The 18,867-nt window shown below is 37.1% G+C and overlaps 1 protein-coding gene across 5 annotated transcripts in view; it reads right to left on the reverse strand.

Annotated features, from left to right (window-relative positions):
* Positions 1–5,466: 5,466 nt before the first annotated feature.
* Positions 5,467–18,867, reverse strand: part of LOC148896034 (protein-glutamine gamma-glutamyltransferase K-like) — a 29,756-nt gene continuing 16,355 nt past the window's right edge. For all 5 annotated transcript variants that reach the window (XM_089001228.1, XM_089001225.1, XM_089001226.1 and 2 more), the window contains 10 exons: positions 18,605–18,723; positions 18,430–18,537; positions 17,150–17,327; positions 16,004–16,142; positions 13,944–14,136; positions 13,511–13,664; positions 12,196–12,480; positions 10,569–10,729; positions 7,904–8,040; positions 5,467–7,810 (listed from right to left, as the gene is read on the reverse strand). In XM_089001228.1, the coding sequence (XP_088857354.1) occupies positions 7,651–7,810; positions 7,904–8,040; positions 10,569–10,729; positions 12,196–12,480; positions 13,511–13,664; positions 13,944–14,136; positions 16,004–16,142; positions 17,150–17,327; positions 18,430–18,537; positions 18,605–18,723 (1,634 nt within the window). In that variant the 3' untranslated portion in view covers positions 5,467–7,650. The remainder of the gene's footprint in view (positions 7,811–7,903; positions 8,041–10,568; positions 10,730–12,195; positions 12,481–13,510; positions 13,665–13,943; positions 14,137–16,003; positions 16,143–17,149; positions 17,328–18,429; positions 18,538–18,604; positions 18,724–18,867) is intronic.

Consider the following 18,867-nt stretch of genomic DNA (forward strand, 5'->3'; position numbering starts at 1 on the left):
GGAACCCGCTATGAAGATCGATGGAGTGTATTTGAAAGCAAGGCAATTATATTGATATAGATATATATATATATATATATATATATATATATATATATATATATATATATATATATATATATATATATATATATATATGTATATATATATATGGTAACTCAATGTGCTTCACATGATCAAAAGCTTAACACCTAAAAACATTGACAAACATTACAAACATTCAAAGGCAAAAGAAATGCCACCATCTTCAATTAGGAACCACGATCCAAATCATTTATCGATTTATAAGACCTTACTCGAATTTTAGAATTTATTCTACAGCTCTGCGAGAGTCACTGGGAAAGCCTTTAGGACAGGAGCGATGGGCTTTGATTGCTGGTCAATAGAGGCGGAGTACAAAATAGCAATAAAGTACTGTATCACGCGGCTTTTATCACAATATCATCATGTCAAATATCGATAACCTGATGCCGAGCAGAAGTTGACTGGACGCCGCGGCGAGACGCGAGGTCAATAATCTTGCCGGGTATTTTCTGAGCAATCGACAACATGCACCAGGTTCCCAAATCAACAATAGTCGCCGTATTGACGTCTGCGTTCTGCGGCTCCTTTTGTTGAGAGGCGATAAGCCCAATTGAGTTTTGTTATTTTGCCAGCCTCACAAAAATAAAATCACCCCCCTAACAGACCGTCTACTTTTCAGATAACATTCAAAAGTGCTGACCACGTGAAGCCACTCATTTAAAGGACAACCGACACCATTTTTTTTAATCAACGCCACAATTGAAATATCCATGGGTACGCATCTTTTTGGGTCACCCTGTATAATGCGCACAGAATGGGAGACTAATTGGTTTGAATCAGCATGTACAGAGAGGTTGTTCCCCTCCAGTCCTCCAGGGGGCAGTGATTTGAGTTATAACGTAGATGCCCAACATGTAAAAACATTCCTCAAATATGGTCGATGCCGCCATTTTCCAATCAGGAAAAGGGTACCTTGGTTCAACGGCGTATTATTATTATTAAAGACGCTTTGTAACAAATATTTAGCCTATTTAACATTTATTGCTCACCAAAACAGCAGAATCAAACCCAAAAAATGACAATATGCCCATTTGATAACATATATTTTTTCCAAGCTACAATTAGCCTGGGTTGCATTTCATCATTTCAATTCATTTTAACTCATTCACTGCCAGACTTGCTAACATGTGTCCACTCCAGTGCCAGGGTTTTTGTCATTGTCACTTGAATTCCAGGACCCACAGAATATTGAGTTTTAGGACTACGTACACATTCAATACAGCGTTAGAAACCGTAGACACTCTTCATTCGTCAGAAAAAAAGAGTTAATTCTTAAGCTTTAAATGCGGGCATTTGTACAAAACACAATACATACAGTACATATGAATTTATATAGCGCTTTAACAACAGCTGAAGCAGGAAACAAAGTGCGTCTCCATTCACCAAATGTGTATTACAACACCTGCGCCGAAATTTAGACCTGTTTTTCAGTCGTCTAAAATCTTTGCTAATTTTGTCCAGCAAATCGTCTGATGCGCCGGTGGCACGCTAGCTCCCTCCGCCGGTCCACCAAATAGCCAAAACACAGTAAACGATACTTTACAACCCGTTTTTATGCCTTACCCTGGGCGCACATCTCTGAAAAAAGGACCCAATTAGTTTTAATTAATGTTACAAGATTTGTGAACATCAAAGATAATTTTAGCTTAATGTCGATATCAAAGGCAACATCAAAGCAGCTAACATTTGTAGGGTGAGGTTTATAATAATAATAATATAATAATACATTTGATTTCTAAGCACCTTTCAAAACTCTCAAGGTCACTTTACAGTCACGGGATCGTTTTTTCTGCGGGTGAGAAGCGGCAGCCATATGCGCCAGCGTTCACTCAGCTAGCTAACAGATAGTGAATAGATAGCCAGCTAGACAGTTAGCTAACTAGCTAGATAGCCATAAAGCTAATAAATAGCCAGCTACAACGCTAGCTAGCTAGACAGATAGCCAATAGATAGCAAATAGATAGCCAGCTAGACAGTTAAACAAATACAATTTAGTCATAAATTCATGTTTTTGTCAACAAGCAAAGACAATTAGCATTGCGATGAACATACACCTTTTCGTAAACACCGAAGACAAATAAAGTCCCCGCTTATTTTTGATGTGGACATGTGGACTAAATAATCTTCAAAGAACGCATTTGAAGCCATTTTGAAAGCATACGACCAACATTTTAAGGAGACAAAAACTGGCTAACTCTAAATGACGCCTATAACTGTCATGCAAGCTAACGCTTGATTCAGCTCTGGCATTAAAAGTCATGTTGCTCGGAGAGTAATTTTCATTCTCTATGTTGCCTGCGCTCGCCGTTTGCAATTTGTGGGACAAAAAAAAACCACAAGAACGCTGCCGCCGCATAAAGACAAAAGGCCGTATCATAACAAAATTAGCTTCTTTTTACATGTGACACATCGGTAGGGAAGAGTACAACGGCCTTGATCAAAATCAGACCGGGGCGCCAGCAGCCTGAGATCTGTTAAGCAACCCACGTTAATAAAAAAAAAAAAAAAAAAAAAACGAATTACAAGTCTCTACATGTGACTGAAAGACGGCGTTGTTGAAAACAACAACAACCAATCATTATGTGAAGCCTGAAACGCTGCCCGATAAGGCGTACATCTGTGTCCAGATAATGGCTGCTGCCAATTCGATCGCGTGTGTTGAAGCCTAAAACAAAACGATTTCAAGTCGTCGCCATCTTGAATGAAGCTTCAGTAAAAACGTGACATTTTGTAAAAAAGAAAAAAAAGGTCGTTCATTGTCTTTTAATTTCAGATTTTGTTAGCATTGCCATCGTTATCGCTACCAGGCGTCCTTGTTTTTTCGTCAAATTACTGACTGTATTTCTAAAACTCATGGGAAATGTTGCCTACAACGTGTGTCAGTAAACGAAAAAAGTGTCTGAAAGGCAAGAAGAAGAAGAAGAAGAAGGAAAAGAAGGAAAATAAGAAGAAAAAGGACAAGAAGAAGGAAAAGAAGAAGAAAAAGAAGAAGAAAAAGAAAAAGAAGAAAAAAAAAGAAAAGAAAAAGGAAAAGAAGGAAAAGAATAAGAAAAAGGAAAAGAAGAAGGAAAAGAAGAAGAAGAAAAATAAGGAAAAGAAGGAAAATAAGAAGAAAAAGGAAACGAAAAAGGAAAAGAAGAAGGCAAAGAAGAAGAAGAAGAAGAAGAAGAAGGAAAAGAAGAAGAAAAAGAAGAAAAGGGAAAAGAAGAAGAAAAGAAGAAGGAAAAGAAGAAGAAAAAGAAGAAAAAGAAGAAGAAGAAGGAAAAGAAGAAAAAGGAAAAGAAGAAGAAAAGAAGAAGGAAAAGAAGACGAAAAAGAAGAAAAAGAAAAAGAAGAAGAAAAACAAGAAGAAAAAGGAAAAGAAGGAAAAGAAGAAAAAGAAGAAGAAAAAGAAGAAAAAGAAGGAAAAGAAGGAAAATAAGAAGAAAAAGGACAAGAAGAAGGAAAAGAAGAAGAAGAAGAAGAAGAAGAAGAAGAAGAAGAAGAAGAAGAAGAAGAAGAAGAAGAAGAAGAAGAAGAAGAAGAAGAAGAAGAAGAAGAAGAAGAAGAAGAAGACATTTAATTTACAAGCACCTTTCTGAACACCCAAGGACACTTTACAATTATGTCTGTGTAAGCTCTCAGTGGTACAGGAGTGGTCCATCCATCGATGAGAAGGTTTCTTCAGCCGTCATGTGTACTTCTTTGAAGGTTTGGGACGTTTCGCCTCCTATCCAAGAGGCTTCGTCAGCGAACAGTTCGCTGACGAAGCCTCTTGGATAGGAGGCGAAACTTTACAATTATGTAGCTCTATACAGCTAACTAGCTAAATATTAGATATCTATTAGCGAGATAGTTGACTGGCTAGCTATTAGCTACCTATTAGCTAACTAGCTAGCTGGCTGTCCAAAAAGTCTTCCATGAATCTAACATTAAAACATTGATGACAATTTAGCCTTGAATATTGTTTGTATTGGTTTTTTTTGTTTTTTTCCAGCAGGTGGTTCCAAAGTTGAGCACCATATCTTCCATGACGCTCGTCGTCAGTTCCAATTTGAAATTCCATATCTCTGCATTATTATAGGAACAATCTTTTTATTTTCTTCACTGACGGAAAGGTGGGAAGGGATCAGTGTCAATCGCAAAAAAAAAAAAAAAAAGAAGTTTGGACCTCGCCAAACACTTTGATGTGTAAGGAGTTGGAGATGTCGATGCCTGTCGTTTTTCCGTAAGGGACAGACAGACGAGGAAAGGAAATGAAAAGATAATCATAAATAAAGAATGTGGCAAGAGTTTGATGGCGAAGGAGGCGAATGAGGGGGGGCTGATTTTGGAAAGCTTGCTGAAATGACCCAGTTCCATTTCAATCAATAAATAACATAGTTGCTCAACGTTCCAAGATAAACGCTCGTCGTGAGCCGTTCTGTTTTCTTTTATAGGACAACCGACATCACTTTTTTTGTTTCCTAACTGACATCAGAAAAACGTTTTATAGCATCTAAAATACCCAAAACACGCAGTATGGTATTTTTTATTCAAATGCAAAACACCAATAAAAATGACTTAAAGTGATGATTATTATTATTAAAATTATAAAAATATTACACTTGCTACAACTTATTATTATTTTGTTCAAAAAATAACAACAACAACCATGAAAAGGTTTCTTCAGCCGTCATCTGTACTTCAGAAGTACAGATGACGGCTGAAGAAACCTTTTCAGCGATGGACCACTCCTGTACGACTGAGCTTACACAGACGAACAACAACAATAAAAACAATACAATAACAATAATATTAATAATCATACAACAACAAGAATAATGATACTACTACCACTACTATTACTACTACTACTACTACTACTACCACTACTACTACTACTACTACTAATAATAATAACTTCAGATTTTGTTAAAGGTAATTTTTTTAAAACATAATTCATTTCTCAGAGTCCGTATTTTTCAGGCCATGCATAACTCGTGAAGCTAACTATGAAGATCGAACAAACTAAAGTTCAGATGGCACAGAGCCTGATTGGAAATTTCTACATTTTCAATTTCGGCACCGATGTACTCGCATAGCTTCCCTTAATATGTTCCTCACAAGTCTCATCAGAATGATTTTCACTCGTCGCAAAACAGAGTGAAGAATCCATTAGCCGGCATTCGTGTAGCGTAACGCACTAGAAAACCCTCGACAACATTGAGACGGATTATGTAAACCACGGAAAGACACGAGAGATTCGTTGGCTTCGTAATCAGCGTGTCAGACACACAACGGTGAGCGTGCCACACATTAGCGCCCTGTCTTCTACTCAGTAGCCGTTGAGCATGACTCATCACTTTTTTCCTTGTTGTTTTTTTTTTTCTCCCTTGACATTTTGCAGGAATTAAGTACGGCAAGCAAGGTAGGACTCCATGTGGTGCACGACGTGGGACGTCAGGATGCCAGATCATTAATAAACTCAAAGGTTAATGTGAAGACCGGACCCTGGGAGCAAACAAATTCAACCTGGCGCATTGAAAACAGATTCGCACGAACGCTAACTTCAAAGCAAACAAGTGGAATTAGCATTTAATACAGAGCAGTGATTCAATTGTAAAATGAACATGACAAAAAAGTAGCACAATATGAGCTGATTTGGGATATTTCTTGGATTGTGATTCAAGCAGTATCATGATATGAGTGATATCATGAAACCAGTTGTATCATACTAGGGGTTGGATTGTGATTCAAGCAGTATCATGATATGAGTGATAGCATGATATCACTCATCACATGATATCACTTCAAGACAGCGCCGCGAGAGTGGCTGCCTTTCCAGCAGCTCCTGTATTTTGTTTTTCTACTTTCATTCCTTTCATAACTGCTGCTGTGAAATAAATTTCTCCACTGAGACTAATGAAGGCAAATCAACCCAAATCCAATGATAGCAGTAATATCATGATACGAGTGGTTTGATTGAGATTCAAGCAGTATCATAATACCACTAGTATCATGAGACCACTGGTGTCACAAATCATGATACCAGTGGTATCATGATACAAGTGATATTTTCATATTCTTAAATGAGCTATTTTTTGGTCCTGTACTAGCTGATATCATGAGAGTATGAATCAGTATACCAGGTGTAGTTTCTACACCTGGTATCAGACCACTCATATCATGATACCGCTTGCTCACGATCCTGCTTGAGTCACCATCAAAGCAGTCACAAATCATGATACCAGTGATATTTTGAAATTGTCAGATTTGATGTTTCACAATATTAGTTGCATTCTTAAATGAGCAAATGTATAGTCCTGTACTAGCTTATATCATGATAGTATGATACTAAAATATCCGCTGAATCATGATACCAGGTGTAGTCTCTACACCTGGTATTTCTACACCTCGTATCATGTTACCAGTAGTATCATGATACCACTCTTATCATGATACCACCGGTATCATGATACTGCTCGAATCACAGTCAAACCAATATCACAAATCAGATATCACAAACGATGATACCAGTGGTATCATGATACCAGTGATATTTTGATGTTTCACAATATTAATTGCATTTTTAAATGAGCATTTTTTTGGTCGTGTACTAGCTGATATTATGATAGTATGATACTAAAATATCCGCTGAATCAGGTATAGTTTCGAGGTTTTTATTTATGTTTTGTCCCTATTGTGTGGTTTTGTGATGAATAATGCATAAACATAATTTAGTCCCGGTAATTGTGAAAAAAAAAAAGAGTGCTGTCTGTGAGTATGTATTGAAATAAACAAACACCGGTGGATGAGGAAATGACCTTTTGAAAGAAAAGAATAATTACAGCAGGACTGCACAAGGCTGCTATTATGATCTAGTGTTATGTTGACTTGAGGTGATACCGGAGGGAGTGGGGCAATCAGGCCAGTCCTTAGTCAGGAATGTAGGAACAATCGATGGGGCTGCAGGGAGTGGTCCTCTGTTCCCCCCAACCTGAGAGTAGGGACCTATCATAGCAGTGTCCGGCGCCGACATGTCTGGACATTAGGGATATATATAGGGCCGATACTACCAGTAAGACTTTAGTTCGCTGAAGAAGCATCTTGGATAAGAGGCGAAACGTCCGACACCTTCAAAAAGTACAGATGATGACTGAAGAAACCTTTTCATCGATGGACCACTCCTGTACGACTGAGAGCTTACACAGACATACAGTACTTGGGCAATAAAGATTCTGATAGTAGTGTTTGGAATGTAGGTCGAACACATGCTAACTCTATGAAAATTCGAACCCAGTATTACTTTCTCCCTGCATTGCCCTTCTCAAGGTTACAATGTGTGTAAAAAAAAAGGTTATTTCAACCTATGTATGCCCATAAGCAAACTGGAAAGGACAAGGATTTGAAGCATGTGAATTATTTTGCAGTCTGAGTCCTAGCTTACACATGGAATTTCAGTCCATCCCAAGGTGAAATCTAACATTTGACCGAAGGCATAAAAAAAAATCCTTTGTGTTGGCCAATGTCAAAAGATTTTTCAAGTTTCACTGTACATTTTTTCTTCTTCTGTGGTTACTCCTTTGGACAGGAAAGATCATTTAACTATACCGCGCCATAGTTGCGTTGGTGCACGGCGACGTCCGTCACGCCGTGGACCTGCGTGAGCTGCCGGCAGTGTAAAGACGCTAATAATTTCCTGACCCCGGCAAGCGTGGGGACCAAATGTTCAGTCAGGGAGACGGTGGCTCGACTTGCGATATCTCTGAGGGGAGGGATGAGAAGTGACAGTTACAAAAAAGGGTCGTGGGGGGTTAGTGGGTGATAACAACAGAGTGTTGTATATTTTGCCGCTCACCCGTAATGAATCTTTCGAGCGTTGGCAAGGCCGAGTCCCTCCACGTGGAACATGACTGACTTCAGCACTTGAGGTAAAGGATTTGTGAAGGATATCTCCACCGCCATCTTCTCGCCGACAACGGCCTTCCCGACAGGCTGAACATAAGAAGTTAATTTTATGTAAATGTAAGAAGTAATGTACACAAGCGGCCACCAAACTTTTTTTCCCCTACGGACCAGTTCAATGTCAGGCAATATTTTTTTAGGGAAGTTATAACAGATAAATACAATAAAGTAATATGAAATGACCTGCGGGAAAATCTGGTAGCAACACGTTTCTTATATTCGCTGTGCAGATGCTCCCCTACTTACCAACATTCGAGTTACGAACAATGGTACATACGAACATTTTAGTAGTAGCATATGTAGTATTCTCTCCAGTTGTACATGTACATGGCTTTATACAGGATATATTTTATTAAATGTTTATTTTTCAGTACAAGGCAATACGGGTTACTTATACAAGCATTAAACATATCAGAATCATCTTTATTGCCAAGTATCTAGAACACAAAAGGAATTTGTTTCCGGTAGAACACGCTGCACTAGTATCAGCATCAAAAAATTGCAAAGAGGCCCTATAATAATATTAATAATAATAATAATAATACATGTAATTTCTAAGCACCTTTGAAAACTCTGAAGGTCACTTTACAGTCAGGATAAGTTTTTCTTTGGGTGAGCAGCGGCAGCCACACGCGCCAGCGTTCACTCAACCCACTCATAGAAAGCTAACTAGCTTAGCTAGCCAGCAATAGCTAGCTTGATAGCAGTCAGATATCTAATAGATAGCTCGCTAGATAGCTAGCGAGCCAGCTACATAGGTAATAGATAGCAAATAGCTAGCAAGTAAAGTGCTCTCAAGGACACTTTACAGTCACAGACAAGCAAATCATAAATAAAAGACAATTATCAATAGAAACAAGAGATAAAACTACACAGAAAATGCAATTTTAAATAGGTGGGTTTTTAGATGGGATTTGAAGGTGGGAAGAGAATTTTCAAAATAAAATGTTTCAAAAGGCCTTCCTGGAGGCGCTGGTCAACATCAGAGATTTGGCAAACTATGATTGGCTAGTCACGAGCCAAACAGTTTGCGAACACTGCCCTGATCACAAGCTGCTAGTAACAAGAGCATATTGGCTAGAGCTAGCACATTGTATCGGTAGCTAGCTCCATAAGCAAATATATTGTGTTGATTTAATATCGGTTTTGTCATCCCACATTGGATAAAGGAGGAGAAGAAATGGATTTAGTCGCAGATTTACTGTTAAAGCCAATTTCAAGACGGATTTTCTGACTAATGGCAACCTCTAGTTTTCAGTCCGGATTGATTTAGACATAGCACTACTGAAGGCCGAGCGATGAAATCCATGGCCTGCCACTGCTGAAAGTAGCCTACAACGGCAACAGCGATGCTTAAGAATGCCCAAAATACTGTATTCCTATTGCTATGATGCTGTTAGCTAGGTAACAGTGAGACATTAGCGAGCAAAATTAGCTCATAACTAAAACAATTTCTTCATTTACGTCTTTATGATCTTATGAAACGTCATAAGTCACGACCCAAATACAATTTCAATTGAAAGCATAGTACCAATAAATGTGTTAGCGTGCGTTTTGTGGTCACAAATAACGATTTTATAGCCAAATACAGCGAGACCTCAACTTACGAACTTAATTGGCTCCCACACAGAGTGTGTAAGGCGAAAAGTGTGTATCTCAAAAAAAAATTCCCATAGGAAACTATTAAAATGGGAATAATCCGTTCCCGGGTTTCCATAAAATATACTTTTCAACTAAATAAGCCTTAAAACTACACACAACATACCTTATTCTATATGTATAATAAATGTGCTATTGTATTGTAATGAAAGAAATACACTGCATTGTATCATAGTCACTTGGCGTTGGAGGTCGAAGGTCAAAGGGAATTGCTGTTTGGAAAGAGAGGCGCATTACATGACGACTGTAATTAAAGAAATAAACTGTGCCGTAAAATAAAGTTTTATTTACCTTTTTGATGGTCATTGATGGCTTATGGAAGAAGAGTCACCTTCCATAAGGACTGTTGGTAACTTAACCTCTGGTGCTGTTCGGTCGTGTGCTTCCGCCGAAGATCACTCCGCCAGCCGTGGTGGGTGTGTATTATGAAAATAGTGCTTATTATAAGGTTTAATTAAGACAAAAAGTTTGTAAGTTGAGGTGTTTGTAAGTTGAGGTCTCACTGTAATAATAAATAATAATAATAATAATAATAATAATAATAATAATAATACATTTCATTTATAAGTGCCTTTCAAAACTCTCAAATTCACTTTACAGTCACATGATCAGTTTTTCTGCGGGTGAGCAGCGGCAGCCACCTGCGCCAGCGTTCACTCAACCCATAAGTAACACAAATAGATATAAGCTAGCTAGCTAGCTAACAGATAGCTAATATATAGCAGCTAGACAGTTAGCTAACTAGCTAGATAGCCATATAGCTAATAAATAGTCAGCTACATAGCTAGCTGGCTAGCCAGATAGCTAATAGATAGCAAATAGACAGCAAATGGCCATATAGTGGCCATTTTTTTTTAACCCCCAAGTCACATCTATTTCATTTTTGCATTCAGGCTTACCTTTAAGAGAAGGTCTGGAGTCCTGAGTCGAAAACTGAACTGAGTGGCGAGCACCTGCTGCGTCTCTTTGACCCGTCCTGACAATGTTAGCATGAGGGCGGCCTGGTCCACCAGTTGGTCCTTGTAGTCTTTGTATTCAAGGGTCCACTCCAATACCTTCTCTAAAGGAATAACAATGACACATCATATATAACAAATAAATAAAAACACTACGTTCAAACAAGTGAGTGACAGCAGTACGGATCAGTCCATCCTTTTGATATATTGTGTCTGTGTTCCAAACCAACTGAGGCAGACGGCGGATTGCCCAGGCTGATAAAATGGTGTCAGATCCATCAGTGCCCTTCAAAGGTTTAAATAAGATGGAAGCAGGACGCGACACAGGAAGCTCATCAACAATAAACAGACTCTAACGTTGAAAAGGTGAGCGTTGAATTAAAAATTGGTTGAAATGAGACACTCTTGGAAAAAAAAAAAAAAAAAAAAACGGCGAGAGCGTGGGCCTTTTTCCAAGAGGACACTCGGGGCAATGACAAAACGAGTGAAGCAGTAGAGCTGCAAAGTAGATTACTGCAGCATCCAGAACAAAAATAGTCTTATGTAAGACAAAATGGCGGACAGCAAGAAAATGGATCGTAAAGCGAAGACTGGAGCGTTTGGAGGGTCTACTTTTATCCAAGAGATAGCAGAAGGGAGGGTACAACAAAATGTAAAATTTTATTTTAGTGGAATTTTTATCCAGTAGGACAATGAGGGCAGTTAGAAAATATTGCACCAAAGCAAAGTGGACACTATGGAGTATACAAAAGTAGCTTTCTTTAATAATAATAATAATAATCCATTTCATTTCTAAGCACTTTTCAAAACTCTCAAGGTCACTTCACAGTCACAGGATCAGTTTTTTTTTGTGCGTGAGCAGTGGCAGCCACTGCCAAATGTCTCCTTTTGTGCGAGAGGAGACTAAGGGCATCTGAGAAGACATAATTATGCAGCTAAGCGTAGACTGTGGAGTAAAATATCGTAGTGAGTTTATATCCAAAGAGCAGTGTCTTGAATTTAGAAGTCTTCTTTTATCTAATAGGACACTACGGGCTGAAAGAAAATCATAGTTAAGGGCAAAACGAAGACTATTGGGAGATAAAAATATTGGATTGTATTCGATTAGCCTTTATTAGTCTGGTATTTGAGACATTTACATATCACAGCGGCAAAGTTATAGAAGGAAGAGGAAAAGAATGGAAGAAGTAGAAAAACAACATACAGGAGCTGCTGTAAAGGCAGCCACTCTCTCGGCGCCATCTTGAAGTAAAAAAAATACAATAAAAATAACATGACAACACAAAGAAAGTCATTCGATGTTAAGCACTTTTTGCACCCTCTTTGGTGTATGAAGCAGTTCTAGATGAAGCAGAAAATGATCAAAACATCCTTTTCATCAGTGGATCATGGACGTCATGTTGGAATGTGCACGTCTGCTATCATCTAAATATTGAAAGCAAACACGAAGCTGTTGCATCCATTGATGAAAAGACATTGTCTAACACGTAAATCCGCTTCAATTCCAAGCCGCGACAGTTCTTCTCATTATACGCGGCAGCATTTAGATTACAGAGTTGAGTAGACTCACCCTCAGCGGGCAGCAGCTCCAGGTTGGTGCGGTCCGTCTTAACGGTAGCCTTGTGGACACCCGTGTAGTACATGACGGCCACTTGGCTGTGCAGGATGATGTGACGCCGGTCTGAGCTGCTGTTTGTCAATGTGAGGGTCAGCTCGGCATCCCGCCCCATTCGGGGGCCGTCGCCATCCATGGTTACCCCGATGAGGACGTCCTCCACCTCAGGGGAGGAATACGCATCCGCCTTGGAGCCGTAACGACACGCCATTTCCACGGCGATGCGCTCCGCCTCCGTTCCTGAACAGATGACACGGGAGAACCGTTTTCAAATGTAATGTTTGCACATTAACGTAAACACTGAGTCAGTCAAACGCGACTATAGCACATTGTCGTAACGGTTTCCTCTCGAGGATTTGGGGAAGCCATTACAATGCTTAATCCTCTCCACATACAGTGATACCTTGGCTTACGAACTGAATTGGTTCCCAGACAGAGTGTGTAAGGCGAAAAGTGTGTATCCCAAAAAGTAATTTCCCATAGGAAACCATTAAAATGAGAATTATCTGTTCCCAGGTCCCCATAAAACATTTTCTAAGCCCTAAAACTACATTTAAAATATACCTTATTTTATGTATAATAAATGTGCTGTGATATTATAATTAAAGAAAGAAACTGTACTGTATCATAAAGTCGTTTTATTTACCTTTGTGATGGTCGATGGCTTGATGGAATGGAGTCATCAGCATTAAACACTTGATGAGGAACGTAAGCCTTCTTCTTTCACCATCTTGAGGTATGATCCCTTGTAGGTGCTTTCTCTGCGATAATTTTATCTAGTTCCTCATTAATTGTGTTCTGTTTAACTGGGTTGATAGCTTTTTGCATCAAGTGTACAGATGGCTTGTGCGGGTTGTTTGTGGAGCCTGATTGATGGGATATTTTAACCTTGCAGTCTACACCCTGCCTTTGAACTATCAAAGTTGAAATGAGTCCAAATTTCACTGTTTTCTATTCATTTTTTCAATGTCTCTGCCTGTCTCTTTAATGTTTAAACCACCTCCCCTCACTACTGTAATTAGTGTTCAAATCTGGAGTCAAGAATATTGATTGTTATTGTGGTTTACGTGGGACAATTTAAAATTTTATTTTGGACTTTAGCTATGGAACTTAAAATGATTGATATGCTTTCGCGGGCCGAATAAAATTATGTGACGGGCCACATTTGGCCCCCGCGCCTTAACTTTGACACTTTATTTCCGTTTCCAATGGGATTTTTTTAATTTTTTTATTTTTAGTCAAGCAGGAAAACGGCGTGAATGTCTATTACCTTCAGGATGCTTATAAAGATGCGTGATGTCGCTGCGTTCATCCGAGCCGACGGCTTTGGTGCTGATGAGGTGGCCCACGACTTTCTTCTCACTGTGTATCTTGGAAAAGGTCCCATCTGGGCTCCTCTGCCAGTAGATTTTATCGCTATTCACCTGAGGATGAGGAAAAAGGAAAAAGGGAGAGGTCGTAACAGATGCAAAGTGTCACTTTTGACGGGCGCCATATGGCTGAGTGTTGATACACGGTGCACGCACGTCAACGCTCAGTCAGCCCTGTCCTGTACGCACTCTGGTTTTCTCACTCGCGTAGGTGGCAAAGACTTTCTGTCTAGCGCTCGTAACATTGCTGGTTTGACACCCCAGGGGGACTCTGGTAAAGGTACATTTACCCTTCGACAAAAAAAGTCATCACATCTGACGTCACCGACTGACCTCGGCAAACACAAACTGGGCGTCGTGCTTGAGGAACACTTGACCGTTGCGAATGGCGGCGAGAGAGGCGGGGCCGCAACGGAAGGTGCCTTGACTGGTCTCTTGGGGCGTGGCGTCCAGCGCTTGCCAGCCGCCCATTCCTGGGGGCAAATCGTGACGAGCCATCCAGCAGTCGTTCCACACGTGGAAGTTCCTGCATGGAAAATAATCAATCTAAATAAGATTGTATTGGTATATTCACGTGTAAAAATAAAAAAAATATATAATATATATCGCAACAATGAAGAGACAAAGAGACTGTGGGTGAGCTGCTGCTCACCCACAGAAAAACATATCCTGTGACTATAAAGTGTCCTTGAGAGTTTTGAAAGGCGTTAAGAAAAAAAAATATTACTATTATTATTATTATTATTATTATTATTAAATACATTTAAAAAGTTCTTATCCCCTGACTGTAGTGTCTTTGAGAGTTTTGAAAGGCGCTAAGAAAAAAAATGTATTATTATTATTATTATTATTATTATTAAATACATTTAAAAAGTTCTTATCCCGTGACTGTAAAGTGTCCTTGAGAGTTTTGAAAGGCGCTAAGAAAAAAACTTATTATTATTATTATTATTATTATTATTATTATTATTATTAAATACATTTAAAAAGTTCTTATCCCGTGACTGTAAAGTGTCCTTGAGAGTTTTGAAAGGCGCTAAGAAAAAAAATTATTATTATTATTATTATTATTATTATTATTATTATTATTATTATTATTATTATTAAATACATTTAAAAAGTTCTTATCCCGTGACTATAAAGTGTCCTTGAGAGTTTTGAAAGGCGTTAAGAAAAAAAAATATTACTATTATTATTATTATTATTATTATTATTATTATTATTATTATTATTAAATACATTTAAAAAGTTCTTATCCCCTGACTGTAGTGTCTTTGAGAGTTTTGAAAGGCGCTAAGAAAAAAAATGTATTATTATTATTATTATTATTATTATTATTATTATTATTAAATACATTTAAAAAGTTCTTATCCCGTGACTGTAAAGTGTCCTTGAGAGTTTTGAAAGGCGCTAAGAAAAAAACTTATTATTATTATTATTATTATTATTATTATTATTATTATTATTAAATACATTTAAAAAGTTCTTATCCCGTGACTGTAAAGTGTCCTTGAGAGTTTTGAAAGGCGCTAAGAAAAAAAAATATTATTATTATTATTATTATTATTATTATTATTATTATTATTATTATTATTATTAAATACATTTAAAAAGTTCTTATCCCCTGACTGTAAAGTGTCCTTGAGAGTTTTGAAAGGCGCTAAGAAAAAAAATGTATTATTATTATTATTATTATTATTATTATTATTATTACAAATGTAAATAAATAACTAACTAAATAAACTGGTTAACAAATAAATAAAAATAATACATCAACAAAAAAAATTATAAATAAATGAATACGTAAATGAATAAATATGAAAATAAATACATCGGTGAGCGAAAAAAATAAATAGAAAATGTGAATAAATAAATAAATAAATAAATAAATGCGTTATCAGGTTTAAAACGAAGGAGGACATTTAATTAACTTGGAATGCGAGAGTCAGTCCGGGCCAACTTAATAGCATTCAACCATCAATATTTGTATGATTTATTTGTTATTGTTTACTTCAGCGCTGTGGTTAGACAACGCTAATGGAACTATTATTTTTTTTTCTTTTTTTGGGGTGCACGTTCATCACCCCAGACGCGAACGGATCAATTTATTGCAGTCACGACCGAGTCACAGAACTCAATTTAACTACTCTGCCATGATGACACCAGAATGTAAGTCATCATTCTGATATGAAGCCAATATCACTCACCCGTTTTTTTTTTCTCCCCCTTCCAAGATATATTTATTCATCTATCTTTTTTTTTTTTTTTGGGGGGGGGGGGGGGGGCTATCCAGCAATCATCCATTTCCACTTGGATGAACTGATGTGTCCCGATGAGTAAGAAGCGTAACAACAACACAGAACGGCGAAGATAGCGATAGCGAACGTACACACCAGACGGAATCCGAATTCAGATGAGCCAAGGGCTGCAGGTCCTCGTCCAGGTACACATCGGTTGTCAAGGAGACGTCGGTGTCATGGGCCGAGCTGTAATTGGTCACCGTTCGGCTGGGGATGCCTAAACATCGTAACACTGCACGGCACACACAACTTACGACATTAGCTTCGGTGAAAGCGACGTTGCTTGGAAATTGGAGGAAAAAAAGTAGTTTGACTCACAAATCTAATTGATTCTGACTCAATTTATTTGGATCTCAGATTACCTTGAGCAAATTGAGAAATTTCATGAATTCATTTCGGTCTGCGTTTGATGCCCATTTTTATCAAAAAGCTAAAAAAAAAAATCCGGACCCTACCGTAAAATGTCAATCAAATACAGTGATACCTTGGCTTACGCACTTAATTGGATAATTAGAGTGTGTAAGACGAAAAGTGTGTATCCCAAAAATTAATTTCCATAGGAAACCATTAAAATGAGAATAATCCGTTCCAAGGTCCTATAAAACACAATTTTCTACTAAATAAGCCGTAAAACTACACAAAATATACCTTATTTTAAGTATAATAAATGTGCTATGGTATTATGATTAAAGAAATATGGTATTATATTTAAAGAAATAAACTGTATAGTATAATAAAGTCGTTTTATTTACCTTTGTGATGGTCGATGGCTTGATGGAATGGAGTCATCAGCATTAAACACTTGATGAGGAACATAGCCTTCTTTCACCATCTTGAGGTATGATCCCTTGTAGGTGCTTTCTCTGCGATAATTTTATCTAGTTCCTCATCAATTGTGTTCTGTTTCACTGGGTTGATAGCTTTTTGCATCAAGTGTACAGATGGCTTGTGCGGGTTATTTGTGGAGCTTGATTGATGGGATATTTTAACCTTGCAGTCTACGCTCTGCCTTTGAACTATCAAAGTTGAAACGAGTCCAAATTTCACTCTTTTCTCTCCATTTTCTCACTCTCTTTCTGTTGTCTGCCTGTCTATCAAATGCTAAAACCCCCTCCTCCCCTCACTGCACTTTATGTCATATTTTCAATTCCCGAATAAATTCGAGAAAGGCAGTGAATGAGTTAAACACGCTCCCAAAAAAAATGGCAAACGACGACTATGTGAGGGCTGATAACGCACCTGTGGTGACGATACCGGCAAATATCCAACACTGGCCGTATTTGACGGGGGTGCCGTTGCTTTTGTGGTATTGCGTCAGTATTTCCATACTTCCGCTCCAGACAGTTGGAGACGTTCCTTGGTCGTAATTCCCCGACCAGTTTCCTTCCACAACACCCTCGTCGTCGCGAGAGTTGATCTGTAGACAACAAAGTATTTGAGGTTGAAAGTGACACATTCTACCTTTTTTTACGCTGACAATTTAAAATTATTTTTAACATGCTTGTGACAAAAAAGCAACAATTATTTGAATTCATATGTATCGTATTTTCTGCACTACAAGGCACACCTTTTTTTTCAAAAGCTGACAATTTTTAAAATATGTCATTCATTGAAGGTGCCCCTTATAATGCGGTGCACCTTATGTATGAAAAACCTTTAAAAATATGTCATTTATTGAATTGTAAATAATTTATTGCAATGTAAACACAAATACAACTAAATAAAAATAAATAAAAAGGTAAAAAGTAAAGGTAAAAGTAAAATTAAAATAAAAGTAAAAATAAATATATAAAACATTTTTAAAAAAAATACAAGTAAAAGTAAAAGAAAACTAAAAATAAATACATACATAAAAATAAAATACATAAATAATACATAAATAAATACAACTAAAAATACAAATATAAATACATCAATAAATAAATACACAAATAAATACACATAAATAAATAAATAAATAAATAAATAAATAAATACGTTAACAATAAATAAATAAAAGTAAAGGTAAAATTAAAATTAAAATAAAAGTAAAAATAAATACATAAATAAGTAAAAATAAATACAAGTAAAAGTAAAATAAAAGTAAAAATAAATCCATAAATAAATAAAAATAAATACAAGTAAAAGTAAAATAAAAGTAAAAATAAATACATAAATAAAAATAAAAATAAAAATAAAACACGTAAATAAGACATAAATAAATACAACTAAAAATACAAATACATCCATGAATAAATACACTAATAAATACACACGAATAAATAATTAAATAAATAAATAAATAAATAAATAAATAAATAGCAGAATGAACGGACAAATGAATGAATAAATGAATGAATGAAAGAAATAATGAACGAATGAATGAATGAATGAATGAATGAATGAACAGATTAACAAATAATTGAATAAATATTGTTGTTTTTTTCTTAAACAATAACCATTAGTGAGTGAGGTCAAATTGACCCCAATGTGAACAGAAGAACTCGAACGTACTGATCCAAAAGATGCCAATTTCTCACCATGCCTGACACGACTCGCACCACATTGACAGGATCCCCCCACCCAGATGGCGGAGTTCCACTCTTTTCCAGGACGAACAGACACGCATCCAATATGCCCTCGTCAAACTGAAAACCAAAACGTGAGCAAAATCTGTCAACGTGCGCTTGAAATCATTGATCACATATTCCACACCTGTCCGTAGTCCCACGTGCGGACGGCGATTTGATCTTGCGTGCCGTAATAGATGGTCCCAACGTCGTTGAGGACGTACTCCTGCCGCTCGTCTTCGCCGTCCATGAACACTGCGTCATCTGAGATAAGGAAAATAGAAACGTGTGTTCATTTCATTCAAGAAAAATCAATGAACAATCAGATAATAATAATACTAATAATAATAATAATAAATAATAATAAATAATAATAAATAATAATATAAATAATACATTTCATTTATA

This window comes from Hippocampus bargibanti, linkage group LG07 (assembly GCF_051943395.1).
Source record: "Hippocampus bargibanti isolate YZ-2025 linkage group LG07, ASM5194339v1, whole genome shotgun sequence".
NCBI classification, from domain to species: Eukaryota; Metazoa; Chordata; class Actinopteri; order Syngnathiformes; family Syngnathidae; genus Hippocampus; species Hippocampus bargibanti.